General features: G+C 40.9%; 2 protein-coding genes across 5 annotated transcripts in view; one reads left to right on the top strand and one right to left on the bottom strand.

The window, feature by feature from the left end:
- prkci (protein kinase C, iota) overlaps positions 1-19,715 on the bottom strand; it is a 29,001-nt gene extending 9,286 nt beyond the window's left edge. The window contains exons 1-9 of the mRNA XM_068568799.1: positions 19,396-19,715; positions 10,954-11,075; positions 8,080-8,169; positions 5,674-5,724; positions 4,540-4,625; positions 4,020-4,157; positions 3,825-3,879; positions 2,634-2,689; positions 1,543-1,719 (exon numbers count right to left, since the gene is read on the bottom strand). Of these exons, the coding sequence (XP_068424900.1) occupies positions 1,543-1,719; positions 2,634-2,689; positions 3,825-3,879; positions 4,020-4,157; positions 4,540-4,625; positions 5,674-5,724; positions 8,080-8,169; positions 10,954-11,075; positions 19,396-19,478 (858 nt within the window). The 5' untranslated portion in view covers positions 19,479-19,715. The remainder of the gene's footprint in view (positions 1-1,542; positions 1,720-2,633; positions 2,690-3,824; positions 3,880-4,019; positions 4,158-4,539; positions 4,626-5,673; positions 5,725-8,079; positions 8,170-10,953; positions 11,076-19,395) is intronic.
- A 1,456-nt stretch (positions 19,716-21,171) lies between these two features.
- phc3 (polyhomeotic homolog 3 (Drosophila)) overlaps positions 21,172-27,370 on the top strand; it is a 10,216-nt gene continuing 4,017 nt past the window's right edge. The window contains exons 1-12 of one of the 4 annotated variants that reach the window (XM_068570279.1): positions 21,172-21,258; positions 22,539-22,744; positions 23,415-23,570; positions 23,661-23,741; positions 23,823-23,975; positions 24,083-24,172; positions 24,412-24,634; positions 24,844-25,475; positions 25,572-25,695; positions 26,018-26,292; positions 26,917-27,073; positions 27,152-27,269. In XM_068570279.1, the coding sequence (XP_068426380.1) occupies positions 22,574-22,744; positions 23,415-23,570; positions 23,661-23,741; positions 23,823-23,975; positions 24,083-24,172; positions 24,412-24,634; positions 24,844-25,475; positions 25,572-25,695; positions 26,018-26,292; positions 26,917-27,073; positions 27,152-27,269 (2,180 nt within the window). In that variant the 5' untranslated portion in view covers positions 21,172-21,258; positions 22,539-22,573. Of the gene's footprint in view, positions 21,263-22,538; positions 22,745-23,414; positions 23,571-23,660; positions 23,742-23,822; positions 23,976-24,082; positions 24,173-24,411; positions 24,635-24,843; positions 25,476-25,571; positions 25,696-26,017; positions 26,293-26,916; positions 27,074-27,151; positions 27,270-27,370 lie in introns of all 4 variants that reach the window. The other 3 variants (XM_068570260.1, XM_068570270.1, XM_068570253.1) reach the window with 3 other exon arrangements.

Raw genomic sequence — 27,370 nt, 5'->3', positions numbered from 1 at the left:
CTTGATTAACAAATTAAGTAAGATGGTATAAAAATCTAAAACTGAAGTGATTAGTTGATTATTTGATAAGTTAATTGACATTATTACATTTTCATAATTTGTAAATTGTTTAAGTTGTTTTTAAAGAAATAATACCAATGATTATCTGATTCCAGCCTTTTCAATATAAGGATTTGCTTTTATTTGATTTTCTGTCTCTGTATTTTGAATATATTTTGAATTTTGACCGTTGGTCGGACAAAACAAGATATCTGTAGATGATTCCTTCAACAATTGAGAAAATAGTTGATTGATTAATCCATACTGAAAATAAAGTTAGTTGCAGCTCTGGAAAATGCCTTATTGTGTCCTTTTTGCGGACACTGGCAGCAATATAAACAGCAGTTATGATGATGATGTGTTATTAATATTTTTGACAAATGTGTTCAATTTAAGCAGTAGAGAAGCTGCTGGGATGATTTTTTTTTCTTTGATCTTGAACTATTTCATCTATATTAACTCTTAAACATATATGAAGCCTTTAGACTGCATGCATGGATACAAAAAATGCAAAAGTTTCATTGACAATAAGTAGGACAAAAACAATTCTGATGTGGTTCGATAGGTACCTCGCACAGCAGCTGGATTCTTGTGACGTCACAAGATCACATAGAACATATCACATGAAAAACCATCTAGTCAGGTTTCAAGTAATGAGTTAAAACAGAGCACTAACCAATCACGGTTAGCTTAGATGCTCCTATAGTATCAGTTATATCAGAATTTACAATTTCTTTCAAAGAGCAAAGAATGACAATGAGAGCAAGATTTTGATTGACCGATGGTTCATCCAATTACTGTCTTTTTTTTTTTAGAAAACGCCTGCCCTTTTCCAAAGTTTCCAAGGACAGCTCCTCAGATGGTTCTGTGTCTGGCGGGTCAGATTAGCTTAATTGCGTTTTATTCAGGATTAATCAGAATTCTTTTGAATCTTTTTGGGTAGTTTGTTTGGGGAATGAAAACATCTTTTTTCGTTCACTCTTTTACCACACTACTCTGTGATATTTATTAACCATGTACTGACTCATTTTTCTTTTTGCTACCAGGAAAAACATTAAGCATGGGACTTGTGAGTCCCCTTTCCAACTTTCTTTGGAACGGTTAGGTCATAAAATATCTATGGTTTAAGTTATGGTTTGAGGCTTTCCGCCATGTTCAGTAAGTCAGTCTTGTTAACAACCGTGTCACTGAGTTAGCACGTGTTTGTATACCTCACCAGCTTTTTTTTCTTTGTAGACGCCTGTAGTGTGAAAAAAAAGGCAAAAGAGAAGATCTAAGAAAGATTGTGAATGAGAAATTTGATATGGGATTTGTTGGGCACGGATTTGGATCCAAAATGATCGGCTATCAAACCAATCTCAAATTATAACCAAATAAAAAATAAAACTATACCTTTAATCAAAACCCACCAACTCTCTGTGTCAGAGTCCACGCAAAGGCTCACCGACTGCCATAAAGGCAACATTTTTGACCGATGGTTGGTCATACGCTGGTGTTGTTTACCTCATCGTCATTGACCAGCTCTTTCTTCACCACCTTCATGGCGTAGATGCGCTCCGTCTTCTTCAACTGCACCAACAGCACCTTGGCGTAGCTGCCTCGGCCGATCACTCTCAGAAGATCAAAGTCTGCCAGGCCCAGGCTGCAAGGCGATTTCCCCGGGTCTCTACTGCTCAGCGCCTGTGGAGAAATTAAAAGGGCGGGCACGCGTGAAAGTCCGCCATACAAACGATAAACTACATAACGTGAAGTCAATTCTGCGACAATAAATCAAGCAACATTTCAGAACATCAGCCTTCATCAACAGTTTTTTTAATGAAATATTGATAGAGCTGGTGATTTGGTTTGCACACTAGGGTGATTTCCTTTGAGTGGTTTGTAAATTAAGTTTTAACTGCATCACTTTTTCAAAGTGAATCCCAGTAATGACTTTTGTGTCTTTATTAAATACCATCTTGCTGCCTCCATCAGATTAAGCGCTCGTTGTATTAGTCCTACTTCTCTGTAAACCTGATAACAATCGTCACCACTTCCTCACCTATCTTCGTCTCTCTTCTACTCTCTCCTGTAATCTGTTCTGTAAGTGAACCGTTTCCACTATGTATCCATCTTACCTCCCTCCACGTGACAACCCCCATCCCCTGAGTCAACATGGAACCGAAGATAAGATCATTTGGCTTGCCCTGTCTTATCTTCTTCTATCTATGTCCAACTCGATCCATTTTTATCAATCCTGCTCTTACCAACAACCCTCCCCCCAAACTACATACCTGGCCATTAATCAGCCTTGGGTGTTACGAGCTGTGATAAAAGGTTACTTTATTAGCTCCACTAAAGGAAATCAATACCCACACCACTGCAAGGGTGCCTACGTCTGCACGCACTCTATATCACACATGCACAGCAGGTGGACGAAGGATAACCTAAATATACACAATGGCAAAAAAACCTGCTTCCAATTACAGGTGATTTTATTTTTTCTCTCCATCTTCTCACACAAAAAGCACTGATCTCTCACACGCACGCACACACTCACACGATTAACAGACGATGAATCATCCATCAAAAGTGTTTGAAAAGATTCTCTCTCTCACCTCTTTCTCTTCCCCATCGAAAGGCAAGCTTTCTCTGGAGCCTTTATCCGGAGGGCCTGCGAGAGGAGAAAGTGACAGACAGACAGCAGGAGAGGGGGAGGCAAGGGAGAAAAAAAATATAGAAAAGATGGGAGAAAGAGGAGAGAAAGTAGGTGAGAGACAGTCACACGCTTTGTTCACAGTCGTTTTTCTGCAGTCGTTTTTCTCTGCATGGTTGGTGAAGAAAAAAACATTTTGTATCCACGCTTGACACAGTATTGCAAATAAATATAATGCAATTTTATGTTGTACTTGTGATCATTCAAATCATAATAATCTACAAAGAAGCATTTTTAAAGTAAACTTAAACAAAGATATCTGCATCCAAATGTTTGCAAGATTGCATCCAACAACTTCCCAGGTGGCCTGTGAGTATTTATGATGGATGCCGTTTCAACTGCCTCACTAACAGCAGCAAGAGCGACCTTAAGCCCTCTCATTCCAGTCAGTCTCTCAACCACCTGACTGGACTTAAGTCTGGTGCTGTAGATAAACCCCAAATGCAGCTGACCCAACTTGTAGTCTGGGCTGCACAGTTCCTTTATTATGATGAACACACGTTTTATAGTTTATTTTTGAGTTGATCTCAAAAACACTGTAAATAAAACACCCAAACAAAAACACTATTTATTCCTGTTTGAGTAACATCTGTTGTTGTTGTTGTTGTTGCCTGTATCTGATAGCTGACAGTGTGGAGAGACAGGTAACATGTGTAGGGGCAGGGCGTGCAACAAAGGTCGACAGATGGAAGTTGGTCAGCACGTTAACCACTCGGCTACCAGGATGCTCCTGTTTTAGCCGTTCTTTTAAATTAAACATAAGATTCTCATCTTCCAAACAAAAGAAGCAGCTTGGTTTGGCTTGGCTTCAGTATTTGTTGACAATAACAAAGTAGAACAATAACGGCAGCCTTATCTTTTAAGAGCATTGGTCAGACGCTGCAGGAAGCGAGCCAAATTAACACGAAATAATGGAAAAGAGATTCAGAAGTGAGAGAGAAATTAAAATGATTTAAACCATTTTGGCTTGTAAAGTAAAGTTTGAAAAAATGCATAATTCAACAGAAGACTGTATTTGAGCCGTGTGTGTGTGTGTGTGTGTGTGTGTGTGTGTGTGTGTGTGTGTGTGTGTGTGTGTGTGTGTGTGTTTTACCTGGCTGTTCAGATTGGTCGAAATCAATCGGTTGCCCACCGGGCATGATCGGTTCCTAGACAACAACATTGGTCATTAAGTATAATCAGCATTGAAAAACACAATACAGTCTTAAGTATAGTTATGAGTCACGGATGGTAACGATTGACTTCACGCAATCAACCTGATGAGTGTGATGCTCGTCACAGCTCTCACCTGGATCATCTGTCTGCCACACTCCACTGTGACCAGTTTATGACACTTCTTGTGCACCAGCAGTTTGCAGTTGATGCATTTGTAGCCTTGTCTTCCCAGACCCCAGATGCGGTCGGTGCAGATGGCACAATGGGCTCGCTGCTCAGGAGGTCAGACAAAGAACAACCATCACCACAAGCAAGCGCACACACTGTATTCCAGGAGATGAAACATGAAGCCCTGATGGTCGACAATTAAATCGTTCCGCGTTACCACCATCGGTCTTACTCCTTCGATCAATACTAAGTGAAATTACTTCAGGGCAATGGATGTCTCATTATTCTTTAAATACACGTACACAAACAAAGCTCTTAAATGTACAATGTGTTTAAGTTTTACAAGTAAAACAGTCAATATTAATCATAGTAATCATACTAATTTGACAATGACAATGGTAAACCCGTGAAATACACATTATTACACCAGTTAATGGCCTCTCAGTGTGAAATACTGTTCAACAAAATTGATAGTCACTTCTCACCCTGTTAAAGCGCTTGGCCTGAAAGGCGTGACCACTGGCATAGTAAAGCTTCCTCCAGCGCCTTGCTCCACGTCGATATATAGACTCTGTGAGAAGAGAAAAATGGATGGTAAATGAACTTTGTTTACGGATTTCTACCAAAGCTCTCTACAAATTTCCTGTTATTCACCTATGACTTAATTCATACACCTATGGTGGCAGAACCAGAGCCATGCGAGACGCTGGCTTGTCCATCGAGAGCAACGTGGGGTTCATGTGGACAGGTGGAGCCGGGGATAAAACCTTTGTTTAAAAGGAGGACACACTCTACCTCCTGAGCCACAGCCACCCACACGGAGGGCTGAGTCCTGCTTCACCTCTGCGTGTGCATTTGTGTATCAGTGTGTAGAAAACCAGTTTGATGTCTATGAGGAAGCAAACATTTTCATCTGAAGTATAATTTTCTCCCACATTATGACATTATTTCATTATCGTGCTGCTAATTAAACTAAGGCCAGTGTGTTATTTTTCTTCTTTAAGGACTGGAATCATCAACCACACGCAAAAACTCCATTTTCTCAAATGTTTTAAAATAGTATAGACTTGAATCTTATAAACATGAAGTGTGTGGATTAATAGGATTTAGAATTTTCCACTATTTGTGACACGATAGTTAAACAAGCGCACACGCACATATTTCAAGTATAAATTTGGGCCTCGTTTCCCGAAATTCATACTTCTGGCTAAACTGTGCATGTGTCCAGTGTCATATACAGTGTGGAAACTTTGAGTTTCACACAATGTTCTGCTTTGAATCTGTAGTGCAATGTTTTGAAAAACATTTTTCTTTCCAATATAATTTGTGTACACATTTAGTATACATTCAAATGTATCATGCCGATTCAAAAAAATAAATGCTTTACAAAGGGTGATACACAACCACAGGCTTTTGAAATCTATAGTGTTTCACAAACTCAAGCTTTATTGATCCTTACTTGAGTCCATGAGTGTGAACCATGGCCCTTTTTAAATACTCCTCGGTATAATAATTTGCTCAAGTGCCCCAAATTTAAAATGTAAATCAAATACTATGGGACCTCTGCTGCTCGGATTGGTCGAACTAAAAAAAAAAAAAGGAAAAAAGGTTTAACTCACTGTCTTCCCCCGGACACGGCATGCCAGGTTTATCCGGTATACATGGGAACACTGGAAAAGAAAAAAAAACACATGAAAAAACAGTTACATTTATAAAGTCTATTTCAACTAAAGAAGGCGAGTCTGACAGCATTCATGTGAGGGTGTTTGAATGCTGCTGGGTACATTTCACTTCCTCTCATCATGACAGCAGTTAAGACTACCTGTAGCAATTCACATTAAAATTGTTCTTATAATGTTATAAGTGCGTGTGTGTGTGTGTGTGTGTGCATGCGTGTGTGTGTGGTGGAGTAAAAAGACACAATTAAGACGTTAAAGACTACACAAGCATGTGTGTGCTTGTATGAGTGTGACAGAGAGCGACGGATCGAGCAAGACTGGGGGCAGTGTGAGTCAGAGGCGAGGCGTGGGCTACAGCCGACAAGCTCGTTAACAAGCAGACCCGACGGCCCCCCGCAGAACCGTCACATCTCCTCCGTCCTCCGTCCCCCATCCTCCGTTCATCCTCTGCCGTCTCTCGCTGCACTCTTGACCCCTTCACCTCTGATTCGATAAGATCTTTACATTAACCACACAGGCGCCGTTCCCTTTCACCACGGGTTGCATGCTTATACACACATACAGCCTGTCAATCAAGGGTTGCATGTCACCCTACCCTGCTGCTCCGGGTCTGAGTTAGCACCGACCTCGAGACCCACGAAGTTGTGCAACTATTTGTCAAGAAGGCTAAGATCAGACGAGGATGTGAAGTAGCTCAAGGGGCCACAGACAGACGCCAATAGCAGAAGTAAGTTTTACAGGTCAGTGCAGCATGCCGATGCCTAGATGCTTGATGCCTATTTGTTGTGGACAGAATCCAGCTGTCTGTGTTCAGCTTTTATCAGACATGTAAATGCACAGAGATCTTTAAAGCAACCAGCATGAACCCAGAGATTTAAATATTGGTGGTGAACCAAATTTAAACATGTTATTTACATTTGAGTGGCCCGAGATTATGCCAGAAAAGAAATCTCACTCACACAGTGTTCAGACAAGTAAACAGCTCTGGACTCCAAGTATCCAAATATAAATGTCTATTTTAGGGCAATTGAGGAATTACCGGCTATCTTTGGACTTTGCTTGTTGCTTTTAGGTAGTAGGTTTGTAATTGTATAACAGATGTTTGTTGATTTTTGATCAGTATCAGTATTGTTCAAAGATAAATAAAGTGTTATAGTTTTAAAAAGCAGTTTTCTGTGATTATTTTGTAATTATTTTGTCATTTTTGTAAAGATTATTTTCTGGTTGTTATAGTCAGTGCTTCGATTCAACCCTTCACATTTTAAGACTTAACCCACAGTTAAGTTATTGGTCCCTGATATCCAGGGAGGTGCCCTGTTATGATTGATATATGTAAATAACCTAAGTGATATTGAATTGAAATAATGTCAACCATTCAATTTTCATACTTTGTAATAACCAAACTCACTCCTGCCCCATCCCAACAAAGACAGCATCAATACTTTTACATGAGGTGTGAAATAATCTACACACTGTTAATCAGCTCTTTCGATTATAAATGCAACATATCAGACAAACATCTGCCATTTGCTACTTTTATTCTCCCGTGCTCGCCCTCCCTTTTAAGTTAAATTATACATTATTTTATACGTGCATCCCATTATCATAATAGTCAATTATACTAAAGATATGTATAATAATTCCAACATGTATTCAATGCCTTACTGTTGATGTTATTACATTATATCTAGTGTTCCCAAAGCTTTTCAATCTATTATAAAAATGGGATTATATTGTCTACATTTCACCTGGTCGGGTCAGAACGTCACCTTTTTCTGTTGCTATACAGTAATAAGATTTATCCAGCAGGTATTTTAGTTTCAGCAGAAAGTACATCACTGATTATTTTCATGATTTTGCTTGTAATTAGCAAATCCACCTCAAACTCCCCCCAAAAATGAAGTTCTGTAGGTTTCACCATGCCCAAGGAATACATGGAATGTTATCCAAAACAATGTGAAGAATGTATTTTACTTTGTAATGATGTTTTTTTATTATTACATTCAAACATTTTGCGTGATTACTTTACTACACTATGAGCAGATAAGTACTGGCAGGCAGCAAACTACTGAACAGACTAGTTTTGTTCTTGCCAGGGGTCGGGTGCCCTGCGGCTCGAATGAGCAGAAATGGAAACAGTATTGCTGCCAAACTTGACTGGTCATAAAAAGCTCACTGGTGAGGCGAGAGGACTATTTGTAGAAGAGAAAAGATAACAGGCTTCTCGTATGGACCTTTTACCGACCAGCCCCTGGTGTCAATCAACATCTTACTGTGAACAGAACAAGAGAACATCCTGTAATATAAACCCTAAAACGGTTAGCTGTAACGGTGTGAAAAGCTCACCGTGGATAATAAGCTCCGAGTCTTTGTTGAGTTCGTAGAGACGCAGAGCTTCTTCCAGCTCCAGCTGAGACGACACGGTGCAGGGGTCACCTGACAGCAGAGGAGAGACAAGATGTCATTTACCACATAAAAAAAAATAAGAAAAAGGTTACTGGGAGAAGTCAGGTGCAAAACGACAGGCAGCACATGTTTTAGATCCTTCTGAACTAACCGTGTTTCTATAAAACCTCGGTTACTCAAATTAGATTTCTGCTCTTTGACAGAACACTAATGAGTTACAACTCTGCAAGTTGAAGGCAATATTTTCATTTTTTTATTCTGACGGGCAGCAAAGTGAGAGTACAGTCACTGGAGATAGTTTACTTCATACTGTGTCAGTCAGAGAATTAGTCAAAATGTCACAAATAACCCACTGCTGGAAACTGACATTTATTTTAGTTTTAGTGAGACTTACTGTTACATTTTTTTAAGATAAGTTGAGCTAAATGTTTAGTTTATTTAACGATTACTATTTTCATAATCGTTTATTGGTTTTGTAGTATTTCTTAAAGCAAATAAGCGTTTTAGCTTCACGAATTTGAGGATTTGATGCTTTCTTTGTCATACATGAAAGTAAACTAAATATCTTTGGGTTTGGGGCTGTTGGTCGATCGGAAAAAACAGAACGCTCAAAGTTGTAACCTTTAACTTATTTTTTTCTTTTTCTAGAAATTAATCAGCATCTTAATTGGCAGCGCTAAAGGTAACAAACCTTTCCTTCATCACTTTGCACTGCTGCCAAACTGATATACTTCCCGCATTGCTTTAATCACGTTTCTGTGAGACTAGCTAACGATCGAAGCCCTTTCTGTGCTCCTTATTAGGTGCTTGTATCTGTGCAAGCTATTAACACATTTTATTTCCTCACCTCTATTTAATTACCTGTTGACAGGTCCATCCTTTTTTCTTTGTATTATCAAGTATATCTTTCACATGCAAACATGTTACAAACCTGGTTAACCTCCGATAAAAGGGAACCAGCTTTTCATTTAATTTAAATCTGGTAATAGCTGAAAATGTACAATGGCCAGGCTACTTTTAATTGCACAGAATTACAAGACAAAATAGAGACTATTAAGTGTTACGAAGTAAAATATTGTGTATAAACGGTGGGTTATACAGTAGGGCAGCATGCAAATTTATTTTAAAAAAAAACCTGTCCAAGTGTTGTGGGTGTGTTTTGCAAAACATGAACCTTAAGTAAACATTGAAGAAAGTGTGTGAGAACAAACTGCAGCAGTCGATACTGCCATTTCAAATAGTTTCCTTTCAATTGTACAAGCCTACTTGCACAGTGATCAATCTAAGTAAATAATTAAAATACCACTCCTCCGCAGATCTAATTATTTCCTTATCACTAACAGTCAGGTGACGCACTCTGAGAGGCATTGGGAGCCGATACGGAGGCCATTGATTTTATTCTTTGTGCGCTCCCTGACTATTAAAATCTACAAACCACTGACTTAAAAATTGCTTGAGAACAGAAACTATGACACCCGGTGTAAATTAAAAAAACATACAGAACTTGAACCTGGGTGGACTGAGACAACCTTCAAGGCTAGGTTTTTATCTTTACTGAAAAGTTATGGTTTCCTGAAGAGTCATTAAGTTTGTGAGTGGATGAGTCCATGTATGTTACAGAGAAAACACAGGAAGAGAGACAAACTGTTTACAGTAAAAGTACTGATAAGGCTGAATCACTCGCCAATCTAAATGTCCCCACAGCAGGAATCTCAGTCAATGTTTTTCACAACACAGTTATACGCCTTCATTTTTTGACTTGGTGAAAAGGAGCACATTTACTTTGGATTATAGCTTGACTGATAGAGGATTTTTGAGGTTACTACCAATTTCAATATTTAGGAGTTTTAAAAATAAAAAACAAGTTACTTAACACAATGAAAAAAAGAATAAGAATTGTTTCGCAATATGTCAAAATCATTATGTGATGAATAAACTATTTTCATTAGTAATAAATGTATCAATTATTTTCCCAATTAACCATTTTGGTTTAGAAAATGAAATATACCCACCACACAACAACCACTTAAAGCCAATTTTGTTCAGAAGTTTGAAAGTTTTACTTCTTCAAATTACTTGTTTTATCTGGTCGAAAGCCCAAGAATTAACCATCACATACGACAAAGAAAAGCACCAAATGAGATTGCGGAACTAGGTCTGTGTTTAGTAAGTCAAGTTTTTTTCAAATCACAAGAAGTACAGACCTGCCGATGGCATTTGGTACATTTAAACCAGGGTTAGAAAAGCGTGAATTAACCCAAGGTAAATTCTTTAATTATCGTGACAATGATTTAAGTTTACATTGCGGAGCTGTGTGCATGCAGTTACCATGGGTGGGGCCGGAGCGACAGCTAGACTACTGCATTACGACCATCAAGCAGCTTTTCTTTCTCAGACAGGCAAATTACTCCAGTGATTGTATTTGGGTGGCGACCAGAGGGAGCCGATCTGAGTCTAATGAGTTTGGGCAGGCTGACCTTATCGTCAGCATAGCAGTCTGACGGCTCCATCTTTTCTATGACACTATTACTGCTGCCTGACTAACTGACTGACTGACAACAGGGAATTAGGTGTGGTAGCGCTGCACTCTTTGACTGACAAGAAACACATGGCATTGCTGAATGCTGGCTAACGTAGCCAGTGGCCTCTGAATCCGTTTACTTCTCATGATGTCACATGTGACAATATCTCAAGTTTTATTTCGTAAATGTATTTTTCCTGTCGTGAGAGCTTAGTCTCTTATGCCTCCACTTGAAGCAGTTAAGGGTAGAAAGGAGTGTAGGAGTGTGTGTAAGGGGGTGGGGTGGTACGTACCTTCCTCGTCGATCCACTTCATGGTGAAGAGTTGGTCGTTGTCCATGGAGCACATGTCCTTCACCTCCCCGTACAGACCCTCGTATGAGATGGACGGCTCAAAGTGAGTGATCATGATGTCCCTGCAGAAAAGACAAATAAGTAAAACATTTTATTTTACAATCCCGATTACTCTTAATGGATGCACCAATCCAACGCGTATTGAATCAGTACTAAGAATAAGATTATTATAAATAGAAAGTCACCAAGGGCAACAAAAATCAATACAATACATCTTCCACCTACTCAGAAAGCACACATGTATGGTATTGATGTTAATGCAAGGATTAGCATTTAAATTATTTGAAGTCTTTACTTTTAAAGAGGACGTATTCATTTGAGGGCGGTCTCAAAAACAAAAAAAAGGAAATAAAAATAGAGACACACATTTTTATGTGCATTAAATCTACAAAAATAGTATCCGTTTTCAAATTGTTTTATATGAAGTAGTCAAAATGACATATTACTAATGGCAATCAATAATAAAGATGGACTTCCCAAACATATTATTATACAAATTACTATGGCCAAATAGTGAAAATAGTCCACAGATCACAATCAACTAGACCCCAAAGTGACATCTTTAAATAAAAAACATAAGAGAATATTTAGTGTTTTTGTTAGATAACTCATTGATTAATCCATTGTTCCTTTTCTCTCGACATCTCTGATGCCCTCAGAGAAACACTCACTGGAGAACACCAGACTTTTGATGGAGAGAGAAAAAGAGGTGTGAGAGCGTCATTTTCCCCAAAACACTGCTGTGTGGGAGTCACAGTCTTGCAGTCTGTCACATTGTTATGTGTGCATTCATCTGTACAGCATGATTGTGGGTGTGTGAAAAAAAAGAGCAAAATCAGGAGTGAGAAAGAATGAAAACAAAAATGAAAAAAAGAGAGTGAGTGAGCCACACACTCGAGCAGAATTAATCACAGTCAATGGTGCTTGTAGTTGTATTGTGACCGCTTTGGTGAAGGCTCACTGTCCACCACTGCACTCCATCACTTCCTGGAAAGGAGTCAAAACACTTGGCGTAGTCAACAAGTACATCACTCTCCACTCACTCAGTTCACACATGCACTCGAACACTACGGTGAGACGTGGGGTAAGGAGAGCAGTGGTGGGTGACCGAGAGCATCTATACCCTGTAGGTGGGATCATCTGTCGGCCATCATTTCATGGGAGGCGTTAAAATGGATGTCACTTGCAGCCTCTGCAATGTTTACAGGCCAACGATGGGGGATGGAGACTGTACACGCATTCGCCTTTCCAGGCCTGCAGGCAACATGGTGTCTAGGAAATGGTGGTCAACACAAAGGGTTAAGTGCGGTTAAGAAGTGGAGCAACAAAGAGGAGGGTGTAAAAGCCGTCCCACTGGTCAGGGAGTGGATCAAGGACAAGAATCTCTCTTTACTGCCATCGTCAAAGATAGACCCAGTTTTTCATCAACTTGAGAGCTTTACAGCGGAATGATAAAATCACAGCATGTGGTGTGAACAGTGCACACTTATAGGGATGTACACTGTACAAGTCCAAGGTCAGCGAAGACAGTGTGTGTGTGTGTGTGTGTGTGTGTGTGTGTGTGTGTGTGTATATAAGGTGACTGTGGGGTCAGTCCCTGTACGTGAGCAAACACACACACACAAATAACACCAGATTGATGTTTCACATTAATGTTAAGCATTTAAAGAGAGCAGCTTCCGCATAGCATGTATTAAACAGTTTTAATTAAAAACCCCAGCTCAAGAATGAGTAAAGCATGGCATCTTTACTTCCTCCTAAAGCTTATAATGTCAGAAGATAGACAGTGTATGGACGCGCGCATGCACATGCACACACACACACACTTTCTCTCTCTGTAACGGTTCCCACGTGATGATCCAGGTGGCGTATTAATGCCAGCAGGTGACTTTTACTGTGCCACGTGTAGCTGGACCTGAGCTGTGGGTGTTCATTAAACACTGTATGTACACTGTAGTTAAACTTGTGAAAATGTCTCAGGAGCCTCAAACAACATCCTCTATGACACAGACACAAGCACAGCTAGCGGCTGAAGCCATTCCAGGAAAGTGGCAGAGACTGCAAAGTGATATAAATAAACAGGAACGCAAAATATCTTCACAGAGGTTTTCTTCCTATTGTAAAACTTTTATAGGTTTTTGCTGTATAGTAGAGCTGAAAGCCGCAATTATATAGACAATTAATTCTCAGATGGTCCTTTTAAAGCAAAATATGCCAAACATGCACTGGTTCCAGCTGATAAAATGAGGTTTTGATGTCGTTCTTTGTCGTATGACAGTTAACTGAATATCTTTAGGTTTCAATGAGTCACTCGGTTAACTACTTTATTTCAGGTTGCAGACAAAGCAACTCTGCTGTAAAGCACATTTTCTCTTTTGTGCATACAGGCTTGATGTGTCTTCACAAAACTAAATGATGACTAGAGCTAAAATAATCCGCCAATAAATCAAATAGATGATCTATAGAGAATTAGCAACCATTTCTGATCATCTATTAATGACTTTGTCAAGAATTATCTGGTTCTAGCTTTTCAAGTGCGACATTTTGCTGGTTTTCTTGGAGTGAAAAATTAAGCCATTTTAAAATGGCATCTTGGAATTTGTGATTGGCATTTCCATTTTTCACTCTCACTTACTTACCATTTTACAACCCATACTGATTAATCAAGGAAGTAATCTGCCAATAAATAACTAATGGCTGAATTGAAGGAAAAGGGACAATTTTCACAAAACGTTTGTTGACTATTGTTGCTTACTTCGAATTGGAAAATAAATTAGACAATATTGCATTCTTTAAACATTAAGATTTCAATAAATTAATTAGTAGTGAAAAGTAGTGACTAAGGCATAGAGGATTTTGTAGAGTGAGACTGGGAGCTCATCACTGGTGAGTAACTGGGAGGAAGCAGCATTCCACACAGACTTGGCATTCCTCTGCTGTGTGACGTCCCACAGTACAGCTAAATTAAAATGAGGAGGAGTAGGAGGAGGAGGAGGAGAGTGCTGGCTTGCGCTCCTGGCGTCTGAACTGCCATGAGTAAAACTCTGCGGCCCCATCTGCCCAGCATGAAGCCATTCGTCATTTGTGACTGCTCAGGCGGTAAGAAGGGTCTTGGTGCGGCTCTGGGCTTCCACGAACACCTAGGACCATCCATCTACCTGTCACTGCTGCCACGCATGGGCATGCCCCTCTGCAACACCTTCACGCAACCCACACGCATGCACTCCGCATGAAATCCGATATCACACGCCGGGACTTACACGCACTGATGTTTGAGGCAACACAAACAAACACGCCGAAGCAAATATGGAAATGCACGTGCTGAAGTTTAGTTTACCAAAACAACAACAACAGGTCAGGGTGAATGATACATAAACTGCGAGATTCTGTGGTCTCCAGGCCCCTCAGCTCTCCTGCTGTGGAAAGCATGAGGGAGCCTTGTTCGTCGCACCACAATGGCACCAACCAAACGCACTCCCACTGAGCCTGAGACAAGGTCACTCGAAGTGAGAGACACGCATATGCAACCACTGGAGTTATGTTATGCACAATATACAGGACATGTAGACGCAATAACAGACAATACAACACATATATGTACCCGCTGAAACTGTGCGATACTCAGACTCGTTAGTGAATGTGCGTGTCAGTGGATGAGTGGGTGAGGGGTGTACGACTTTGTGGTTTTAGCGCACAAGGGGCTTTCAAAGCAAAAGTAAATGGCAACACAAGGAAGGCTTGCTGTATTTTAAACAAAGCAGAGGCTTGGAGCACTGATGCAGATGGCAGCCTCTTTGAAAGAGACGAGCAACTCCTTTCAAAAGAGGAAAATATCTGAACTGCTCCGTCGAGCCGATGTAATCCCAGCTTCCTGCCAAACAACATGCCTGACGAAGGAATCCTGAAGTTGATCTGGCACATAAAAAGCCTTGTGTTAGTCGGTGCTGGCAACTCTGCGAAATAATGCTTCTGGCCCGACATGGTTACACACTGGCAGAGATTTACAGAAACATTTTATGGATTTAAGAAGACTACACAGTATAAGCATTTTTGTAAACCCCTTTTCCATACACAGATGCTGGACATGTCAGCCCAGTATGGCAGTGATTTTCACCTCAATTACAACATGGCTACTTGGCTGGAGGTGCGTGTAACCATGGCTGTGTCTAGTGGTCAAAACAGGGGCTTTAAACAGGCGACGACACACAATTCATTTCCTATACTCTTCACAGTCAGAGTCCTGTGTTTTTATTTTGCTGCTGGAAAACCTCCCCCCCCAGCATTAGTAGACTTGTTTTATTGAAGAATAGCTGCTAACAAAGCTCCGCTAATCCTGTGATTAACACATTTTATTTCCTCTATATTCCTCACACAAAAGTCCCGTTATTTGGTTTTTTAAAAGCTTTCATAATGAAGGACCAAATCAGGAAATGTTGGGTTTTCATCAGCAGCAATAACCTTATAGCTGGTATGCAAAATAATAAAATAAAGCAGATACAAGAGTACCAAGAGGGAGATGGGAGAAAAACTTATTGTTCAACCATAGAGATTCAGTTGGAAGCTACAAAAGGACTGACAGCTGAACACAGAGACAACGTCTTTCTCTCTGATCTGTCAACACGTGCATGTTTGAAGGAGGGTTGTGAGATGGAGAAGGTCCATTTTGGACGCGACTCAGCACAACTCGTAAGTATGCGGACGTCTGCACAGATCCTATCCTGTGTTAAATGTACGTCACGCGGATGCTCACATACTCGCCAAATAGAAATGCAAATCATGGCTATTTTGATAAAACAGGACTACAGTAAACTGACTGGTAAACACAGAAAGAGGCAAGTGTCAGAAGATTGTAGGCCAGAGCAAATACGAACAGATTCTTCCAACTAGAACAAATATTTGGCTAAAAACCAGATCAAAAAACACAGACAGTGCACTGTTTGTGAAATTCCTGCTGGTCAATTCTGGCAAAATAAAATCCTTCATACAACATATAATAATTAAAACAAATACACACAAGTATTACTTGAATTAATTACTTACTCACAATACAATTATAAAATCCGGACATTATGTAATCCAGAGCCAACCACCAGGTTCAGAATATAGGTTCAGAATAAATAAATACTTATAGCCTTAACCACTTCTCGCTCCTATGTTTGTCAGCTGTTACAAACACTCACTTATGCACTATAAAACACACCTAACATACTGAACTAAAGGGAGCAATACAAGGCATAAAGGGAAAGCTTCTTATACATTTTTTCTAAAAGAGAGCTCTTAAACTGGAGTGGACATTAAGTTGAAAATCAACATTTTTAGATACAAGACAGAACTTAATTGTATTAAAATAGTTGTTTGTTAGTTATTCAGTTTTGGTATTTGGATATTTCTTTTTTTATAACCTGCCTGCATTACTACGCTCTGGCTTGCACTTGCAGTGCAGAAGAGTGCCCTGAGACTGCAGCCTTAAAACGCAGCCGTTTAAAAAAGATAGAGGCCAGCAACGGTGACTTTGACTTGCGGACTGCACACGCAGAGGGACGAGGAAAGAAGACATCCACACGACACGTAAAAGCTGCACTCTTGGACTCACGTGAACAATTTAGTTTGAGATAACGTGTGTGTGAGGGAAGCCTGTGAGGGGAGGGAGCTACAGGAAATGTGAGGTGTTAACGACATGAGTCTGTACTGCATGACGTCACTTGGGCCTGTGGGAAAGGACGGACTATTTCCACTGATTTCTGACATTTTAGAAACAAAACCATTGACAAAACCATTGATTGACAACATTTTCAATAGATTTGTTGACAATACAAATTAACTTGACTGTTTGATTCCCTTCCACACTTTGAATTGCTGTCCATCTACTCCCATTGTACAGTATTTGCATCACTGTCAGTTTCTGGCCATGTGGTCAATGCATTTGAAGCCTTCTCCATTGACCACCAGTCTTAAAGAGAGCCAAATGAAGACGGGCCAGTGACAGGCTGAGACTGCTACCGGCTGACACCAGCTGGCCCTGACAGACAACAGACATGCAAATAGGCATAAATGGACTCAAAAACTAGACTGAAACTAAATGAGCTGAGATAATAACACAGCAAGAGGCCATGGGGGGATTTCTTACAGATTTAAAAAAGGAGGAACAAGCTGATTTGAGCGATTACGACTTTCAAGCACAGAAACATAACTAATCAGTGAAGTGAGCTGTCACGTTTGGGACACCTGCATTCACTTCGACCCATATATTCCCAAGGGCTAAAACTAACAACTATTTTCATGACCAATTGATCTGCAAGGTGTTTTTTCAATTCATTAAATCAAATATTAATCGTGCCAAAATATTGGGAGAAAATGCGAGTTAGAGCTTCACAGAGCCAAAGCTGACATCTTTAACGGTCTTGTTTTGACTAAACCAAAAGCTCAACACCCAACAGTATGAAAAGAAACAACAAATCATGCCATTTGAGAAGCTGGGACCTGGGAATGTTTAGCACTCATTTAAATATTTTGGCATGAAAAATTACTTAAACAATGTACTGATTATCCAAATAGTTGCTGATTGTTTTTCTGACAATCAAGCAATTGACTAATTGTTTCCAGCTTAAATGTTAACTTAGTCACGATAAGTGTCAATGTACAAAGACATTTACATGATATTGTTTTAGAAGGTTTATAGAAGTTGTGCTGTTACAATCTTATAAAAACAGTAAAGAAACAATACCAACATATGGTTGTGACCTAATCTCGTAGTACTAATCTAATATATTGATTCTGTGCAACTATTTTTTCCCACTCCGAACTTCTGCAGAACCACGAGAACAACACTGATGAGCTCCCGGCTTAACGTGTTCCGATGAGAAAAACAACGAGACGATCTTACTGCGTTCCGTCTTTGGCAGCATTGCTGAGATTCCTCAGCAGCAACCTCATGAATACTTCAGATGCTTTGTTCTGCACGATGACACCTAATGACCAGCACTTATTACAGTGTTCCTGAGGTGTGTCCCAGAGTAAGTGAGAAATACAACAGGTCTGGCTGAGGGAACTTGCACTTCACGTTTTTCAAGTCTTGACTTGGCTCCAATCGCTGGCTCTATCAAACAGAGAGGCTTGGAGTGTCATTTAAACAACAGTGTGACCAATGATTTTCCCTCATCGCATCCACATGTGAAACTAAAAACAGCTGAACTGCCTCTGCAAGGCTTGGTATGATATATTCAAAACACTGACATCGCTCGTATGTGACTTCATCAGGGATGAATCGCACAAAGATATTTATGTGTTTACAATTAATGACTCTTTAGGGCTAGAGCTGAAACAATTAATCGCTTAATCAATCAACAGGAAATTAACCAACCGCTCCTGTGATGATGAATGAATCAGAGAAACCTATGTTTTTTAAGGTGAAGCCAAACACTCATATATTTTTTAGAGAGTTAACCATGTATTTATTCAATCAAAAATAATAATCGATAGATAATTTAAAAAAAAGTGTCATTAGTTGCTGCCCTAGTTAGGGTAGAGTTAAGTTCAGGGAAAACCCAAATAGATGAGAAACTGGTTTGATGGTAAAAGATATGTAGTCTGATGAATACAATATCAGTACTTCTGAAATTCTCGAGAATACCATCCGAACAGTTTGACATCACATTGTCAGTCATTACATAATGAACGACAACTTCATTCTAAAACAGTTATCGTGACGACATCAACATCAATTAAAACTGTCATAATTTCCAGTTTTCATAACGGCAATCCTTGAATGGCATTACATTAATCTCGTTAACTTGCCAAAACAGAATATACTGTACGATATGAATGTTATCCGGTGTATAACAGCATAGTGGGCTTGTTATGAACCGTATTAAACAGGGTTAATCTACCGGTGACAGAGAGTAGAACTAGAGAGACTGACAAGAGACAGAATGACTGAGAAGATAACAGACTAACAAAATAGAAGACAGACTAGATGACAGACTAACAGTCAGACTGCGAGTAGAAAAGGGAGAATGTCAGCTGACTAACAGACAGACTGACTAGATGACAGATTCGCTCCAAAGCTTACAAACTGTGTCAGGTGTCAGATAAATATCACAATCGATCCACAACAAATGTTGGACTGATTTTAAACAACTTCACAGCTTCTCAGTCCAGCTGTCCTATGTATTGAACCGCACAGAGTCTGTCTTCCTCCGGACAACATGTCTGGACAGCCTCACCTGTCTGGTGAAGTTTACCTTCAACTGGGACCCGACGTTAGCAGTTAGCAAGGTTAGCTCACGTTAGCCGACCAGTTAGCCACCTTCCGAGTCTAAACCTGGTTCTAGAGTGCCGACTAGCAAGATCCGAGACATACTGGCGGGAACGGGGATTTCTTACCCTTTATAATACGCTTTCACCCGGACTTGGTGGGAATTCTCGCCGGGGTGGGACATGGTGCTGTCCCGCAACGTCGGCATCATAAGCTCCGCCGTGGTCAGTCCGAGTCACCGATGCCTCCCTTCCTTCCTTCCTTCTTCGGCCCTCTAGTTGAGTACCGCGCCCCGAAACACTTTGTTTTTAAAGTCCGTTGAGACGCCAAGTGAACGAGGGGGCAAGTGTGGGTCAAAATTAAGAGTTTGGCCTTCTTTAGAGAAACAACAGTAACATGTAAAGTAAAGAAAAACTTGCGGGATCCGCCAAACAACTCCCTACTGCAAAGGCCTAACGACGGACGAGTCCATTGTCGGAATGCTTGGGGTGACGCATACAAACACACACACATGTATAATGGCGTTTAACAAATATTGTACTTTTAAATCCACTGTTATGTACAGCTTGTAAGTTTACAACATACAATACGTATGTATTGTATGTTTAGTACCACCTTAAATCTCAATATATGCTTTGCCTGCATTTAGACTGTACCAACTGAAGCACTTTATATGGGTGAGTGATGCCTTCAAGTTTAAACATCTGTGCTCGGACATCGTTGATGCCTTCAAGACATGTCGCGCATTCAAGTGCTTTGGTTTGGAACTAACAACAAAACTAGCCAGGAACAAAAGGAAAAAGGAAAAAATATTTTTGTTGAAATGAGTGAACTACTTTGTGCTGCTGTGCAATTATGGAATAAATAATGAAACAACATACACCTTCACTCCACAGTGACTTACTTCGACTACAAAAATAACATTAAATAATAACCCAAAATAGCAATGTATTTATTTGTTATATTTATTTATGTCAAGCTGCAACCTTGCTGCAAATGCAGTAGAATTATATTTGCTCTCTCTCTCTCTCTCTCTCTCTCTCTCTCTCTCTCTCTCTCTCTCTCTCTCTCTCTCTCTCTCTCTCTCTCTCTCTCTCTCTCTCTCTCTCTCAGACTTGAATGTGAAGTATGACAAACTTTTTTTCTCTCTCCACCCAATTAGCCAGTTTCATTTAGCATATATGGATAATGAGCTTGCATTAATATTGAATCCGAACATATTCGGAAAAATCCATCCGGACTAATTAATTTGACATTGATGCTTTTATTTCCCAATTACAGTGCAGCCTCATTTTTTTTTTTTTTTTTACATTTGTTTCACAGTGATGATGTTCCATCATATTTCATCATACCATTTACAAACTCATTACCATATTCCCCCAATTATTCCCTTGTTTCCTAAGTCACCTTATTAGAGATGTCTAGATACGCAGATGCTTTAACTTCATTTTGTATTGGATACTGATTTTGCCCTATGTATTTTTCATTCATGAAACATAAAAGAATTTATGTCTGCAGAGCTAAATCTATATATATATATATATATATATATATATATATATATATATATATATATATATATATATATATATATATATATATATATATATATATATATATATATATATATACAGTATCCCAATCTTACATTTTTTTTTATTTTGAGCTAATATCTTAAGCTTTTCATCAAGCATCGTAATGACAAAAGTTGACTTAATAAAAGCTATTTGTATAAAAGACAGTTTAACCCGTTAAATACCTCCGCGACTTTCCACGCTGTGCACGCAGCGGGCTGTGACTCGGCTGTGGAAGGTCCTCCCGCACTGCGAGCGGTGCTGTATCAAGCCGCCTTTTATTGCCTGCTGTGTGCCGTCAGATTTTTTTTTTAATCTCCATTTTAGACAGTACTGGTGCATCAGTAGGCTTCATGACTGGGACAATGTGCCGGGGTCTGGTCAGTTCCTGATGGCCTGATGGTCTATCAATACCAGGCAGGTAACGCCGACAAGAGGAGATGAATGATTGTGCATGCATAAAGCGCCGTCTGAGCGAAGAGAGGCAGACCGGCAGGAAGGCAGACCGGCAGACAGACAGGGAATGACATCCTGATTTTTGCAATGTATTATGCTTATAGGTTTCTGAATTATCTTCAATGTGCATTTAAGATCATATGTGGTAGTGTAAAATCATCCCGGGCGTTTAATTGGACAGAACCGCCTCTGCAGCAAAAAGCAATCAATATGCAAGCTGCTACATAGACCAATTAGCTTTGTGAAATGTAGAAAACTATATTATTTTAAAGCTAGCTCAGTCAGCTTCTTCTTATTATTATTATTATTATTATTTATCATTTTAATTATTATTATCATTATTTTCTATTCATTATCTTACTCACATTCAGCTGCTGCTTTAAAACCCATTGTATCACCTTTGTCTGATGTTTTTTTTTTTTTTTTACAGAAATGGTCAGATAACCTTAACACTTATATATATATATATATATAAAAAAAAACCTCAATAATAATGTGAATGATTTACATATTTCATATGTATATTCATCATAACAATGTTTTCACTGGTTACGTGCAATGTGTTTCCTCATTATGATAGTGTTGGTTATAATGTGTGTATTGGGCTTCAGTTTAAGGATTTAGTTGTACTTTCTATGAAAAGACCAAAAGTAAATCAAATATTTAAGATGCTTTAAAAAACACACAAGGTTTGTTTTACCAGTTTTGTTTATATAACATGCACTTCTCCAAGATTATAGACTAGTTCACGTATATAATATTAGATACTTGTACATAATTAGCAAGATGAATGTCTTTTTAAATGAGCCAGAATAAATGCTATACTTGATGGATTAGTTTAATAAGGAACTTTTTGTTTATTTGATTTGCTTTATGAATTTCTAAATAGGCCTATAGCAAGTTAAAACCTAAACACTGAAACACCTAAAGTATATTTTCCTCCACGTATGATGAATGTAGGATTAATTTGTAATATATAGCCGATAGATAATCTCAAAATAAAAAAGTACTTGCTCAAGTCTGTAATAAATTAAAATTATATATTTTGCAGCACTGCTTGTTTTGTTATGTATTACACAAATATCAGTTTCTTTAGCTTTTTTATAAACTTTTGCAGCAGAGTGTCGGTTGAAAAAAGTGCTTAACAAAAAAGAAGTTTGCCAGCTCCATCACTGATTCAACTGAAGAGCCTGTTTTATTTAACTTCCTGCGGTTAATTAATGTCTATTTTACCTCCACAGTCTTCCCATTACTGAGTCTGTGTGTGACCTGGGAGATGGATAGACAGGGCCCGGGAGAGAAGCAGGCAAACGCTAATAGGACCGTAGCCACCTCCCCCATCACATCAGCTGCCGTCACCATGGCAACTGTCTGCTCCGGCAGCACCACGTGCACCCAGGCACCCTCTTCCCTGAGCATCATCTCACCCGAGAGACAAGCAGTCCAGGTACTAGACAGTAGCCGGGACCTCTGCATGCATTGTTTCATTTAAGAGGTGTCCTGGTAGTAGACAGTACCCAAGACCTCTGCATGCATTATTCATTTAAAAGAGGTATCCAAATGATAGAAGGTATCCGGGGCCGCTGCATGCCTTGTTTCATTTGATGAGTCCAGGTAGTATACAACAGTACCCTGGACCTCTACATACAATTGTTTAATTTAAGTTGAGTCCAGGTAATAGACAGTACCAGGGACCTTTAGATACAATTGTTAACGAGGTGTCCAGGCAATAGACAGTCTCTGAGACCCCTGCATGATTTGTTTTGACTTGACAGGCCGGTAAGATGACTAGGTCAAACTCTTACCTTTAGAGCCAGTACAGAATAATAAAAAAGAAAAAATAGGTAGTTCAGAAAATAGTCAGAAGCAGGAATTATATGTTGTATTAAAAAAGTGACTTATATATAAAGAATTAAAATATCGCAAGCTTTTGGCCATGAAAACAAAAAGAACCCTCTACAAAGCAACTCTCTATCATGATAGACATATTGCAATGCTAACATCAAATAATGTTTATTTTCGAAATGTCTCAAAGTTCACAGTGCAATACAAACAAATCAAATACATTTTAATAGACTAACAGACTAATGTAATGTATCCATCGTGTGATCCAACAGGTGATCCAACACGCCATCCACAGACCTCAGAGCATGGCGGCCCAGTATCTACACCAGATGTACGCCGCCCAGCAGCAGCACCTCATGCTGCAGACTGCCGCCCTGCAGCAGCACCAGCACAGCCCTCACCTGCAGAGTCTGGCCACCATACAGCAGGTCAGACGGTGTCTGTTGTGTGTTCGTGCGAGCAGGAAGAGTCATTGAAACAAACTGTAGGATTTGTGGTACCCTTGCAATGTCTTCCAGGCTTCGGTCTGTCAGCGGCATTCGCCTTCTTCATCCAGTGGCAGTTTGGTTCACCAGCCTGCTGCTGTTTCCCAAAACTCAGTTAGTATCTATGTTTCAACTCTCATCAGTCGGAGCTGTCCTGAGTATAGATATTAACCTCAGCGTCTTTCTTTTATCTAGATTACTTTACCAGCATCTCCAGTGACAGCCCAGCTTATTGGCCGAACCCAGACATCCACTGGTTCTGCGACCACCATGTCCCAACAGGCCATGCTCATGGGAAACCGACCGGCCAACTGTAACCAGGCTCAGATGTACCTCCGCACTCAGATGGTACAAATGTTTTCAAGAATGTCACAGTGTCTTGTGTTTTCTCACAATATGAAGTTTGTTTATTTCTAGCCCCATATCTCTCCTGCTCTTTGCTTTTCTTCTGTTAGCTTATTCTAACCCCTGCAGCCACGGTGGCTGCAGTTCCATCAGACCTCCCTGCTGTCACCTCCTGCTCCTCTTTACCTACCTCCTCTCAGGTACAAACTTTCCCAGGCACAACATTTGAACAATGCATGCACACCACAAGCCTGCAATATTACAGACTTTAGGTAGAGCTCGAGCCACATTGCAAAATCAAATGTTATGTGGCACGTCAGCGCGATTTGGGGATTTTGATGGATGCTGGAGGAACCATTGCTAAAGTTGGGCTGTCGACCTCGCCCACTATTGCTTTTATAAACAGGATAAAAGTGACTTTCTGTCTGTGCACATTCAGGTGCAGAATCTCGCTCTGCGTGCCCACTTGCCTGGAGCTCTGGCCACAGCCCACAGTGTGATCCTAAAGCCATCCGCCCACTCACACGCCCTGACTCCAACCACCTCTTTATCCAAGACGTCAATCTGCGGGCTGAAAACCAACCAGCTGACTGACAGCACAACAGAAACAGGACCGGCCGATGTCCCCCGGCTGGCTTCAGGACCCCAGATTATAACGCCATGTGAGATAACGTGTTAAAATACTGAGGTCTAAAGGAAAGACTACTAGAACGTGTGTGTCAAGTTTAAGCGAGGCACCGGAACAAACATGAACTCTCACGGCGTGACATTTGCCATAACTTTCAAGTCCACCCTTGAGAAAGAGAAACTTGTTTTGTGTATTTGCTAGATTCTGTTCTTCACGTCTGTCTATGCACCGCTCTCCTTGCAGCCTACTCTCCGGTGCAGCAGAGCAACGCTCTGGTCAAGCAGCAGCTGTCCTGTGCGTCGGGCCAGCGGGTGGCGCACCACCAGCTCATCCTCCAGCAGGCGACAGGAGGAGCTCCAAACCACAGGCAGCTCCAGCCCATCGCTCTCAGAGTGGCACCTCAAGAAACCAACTCCAACCCTCTTCCTCTTTCCGTGAAAAGACTGACCACTCCCAGCACCCAATCCAAAACCAACAACCCCCAAGCCCCTTCATCTTCGTCCTTTACCAGCGTGTTTGCATCCTTAGCTCACGCCTCGATCCCGGCTGCCACCGTTCAGCCTCAGCCTCCTCCTCTGGTGGCGGCTCCGCAGCGGCGGACGTCATTCCCACAAGTTCAGAACCAACCTCCACCTCCTCCCCCGCCTCTGGTTCTCCCCAGGTTGTCCAGGCTGCCCCGAAACCCCCCGGCCTCCCTCCAGAGGCTGTCCCTGCACTCGGTCCAGGCTCTGGCCGTCCAGTCGGGTCGGATGCTGCTGACAGAGCAGGAGCTACCTGTAGCAGAGGCTCTGGTCCAGATGCCCTACCAGAACCTCCCACCTCCTCAGACGGTGGCAGTCAATTTGAAAGTGCATCGAGTCAGACACAATGAAACGGTGAGCCGCCGCGTGCAGGGGTTGAGTTCTGTAAGCTTTGTCTGTTCACAGAATCTGTTATGTTGATGAAGGGTTTGTTGTGGTTTGATATTTCAGTCGGGGCAAACGTGCAAAGTGAATGGCCTGAGCTCAGAGGAGAGGAAGGATGCATGTTCTTCCAGTCCACAGCGAGACAGGACCCTGACACCTCTCACTGGGCCTCCTAAGCAGAATGGTGCAGGTGAAGTATGAAGACAATTAAAATGTTAAAAAGAATAGAATAAAACTATTTACAACCCTAGAAACTCTCCTCTCTAGCCAGTGGGGTGCTGGCGCAGAAAAGCAAAGCTTATTGTTAAAGCTGTGACTAAACAATGAACATCTGAACCCAGATCTGTTTCACAAAGCTGGTTTGAAAATACAATCAGTGCTCTTCTAGATATAGAAGATGCAGCATACAAAAGAGTACTTTAGACGTATTAAAGGTTCCTTGTTTTGTCCAAGAGACGTAACAACCTCCACATGGTTAAAAAACAGTTTCTCTTTTCTTCTATGCCTTCCAGCAGTCCCGGGTTCGTCTTCTATCATCTCCAGTCGCTCAGTGAGTAGGGCGCCTGTGGTGGAAGAACCCTCCCAGCTCACCAGCAGCAGCAGCAATCCCGCTCCTCCATCTCCTCCTCCACCTCCTCCCGTCCCGCAGGCAGCAGTGAGAGGCCCCAGCCAGCCGCCTTCCTTCTTAGCCAGTGTCCCAGGCAGCCCGGACCGGATACTGACAACTCAAGTCCTTACACACCTCATAGAGGGCTTCGTCATCCGAGAGGGCCTGGAGCCATTCCCGGTAAGACCACTGGTGGCGCCGCATCACAAGCGAATGTCTGTCAGGGGCCGATGTTTTACCTGTTGGGAAACGGGCCCTTGAAACTGACAACGTGTTTCACTGTTAGATGGTATACATGTCGTATTATCCATGGGTAACTTTCAAATATTTTGCGTGCAAGTATAATTGAGAATGGAGAATAAAAGATTTCCAGCTCAGCTAACGTGCTTAATTCTGGTGTCAGAATACTAACCTATGGGATTGTTAGTATACTCACATTAACTAGGAGAACTGTACAGATGTGGCTCAAATATTGTACCATTACAAACCAATTTTTAAGCTTGTAATGTAATGTTAAAACTTAACAGGTTACACAAAGGAACAATTATAGGGCTGAAATAGAATAATTAAAAATATTATTAAGTATTTAGACTCAAGTTTAAAAGTCAAAAAAAAAAACTGGGCCAGGATTTATCAACCGAAATGTAAAAGGAAAACGTGTGTGATCCTAGGGGGTCCGGTGAGTCCTAATTTGAGTCACATATGGAGGTGTAAAAATACACTCATCTGTTTCTACTCGGAACTTGCGTCTTTCCACATCAGTATGAGAGATTTCACTCTTTCTAAATGCACGTCTAAATGCAGGTGGTCTCCTCGCTGCTCGCAGACCAGCAGGCTTCACTTCCTGAATCCCAGGAGATACAAACCAACGGGGACGCAGCAGCGGAGGACAGTCCGCTGGACGCTGACCAGTCGGATTCCACAGACTCAGAGATGGAAGACGATGGCCCTGCCGCAGATGGTGAGGTGATGTGTGAGTGTGTGTGTAAGGTATGTGTTTGGGTGTGTATGTGTGTGACTAACGGCCGGCCCTGTGAAGTTGCAGAGCTGGGCGAGAGCGTGGCAGGTGTGCTGCAGTGTGAGTTCTGTGGGAGTCGAGGTTACGCTCACACGTTCCTGCGCTCCAAGCGCTTCTGCTCCATGACGTGTGTCAGAAGGTAAAGAAGTCACCCCCACATGGAGGCGCACCAACAACACTTCAATTCAAAAGCATGAGTCAGTGTTGTAGCACAGAAGGCCGTTCTCGGTCTCAAGACCA

The sequence above is a fragment of the Clinocottus analis genome, unplaced genomic scaffold, assembly GCF_023055335.1.
Source record: "Clinocottus analis isolate CAN_PGR_092001 unplaced genomic scaffold, fCliAna1.0.p SCAF_11, whole genome shotgun sequence".
In the NCBI taxonomy this organism is placed as follows: domain Eukaryota; kingdom Metazoa; phylum Chordata; class Actinopteri; order Perciformes; family Cottidae; genus Clinocottus; species Clinocottus analis.
The sequence above is the reverse complement of the archived record's forward strand: the minus strand, read 5'-3'. Positions and strand labels throughout refer to the sequence as shown.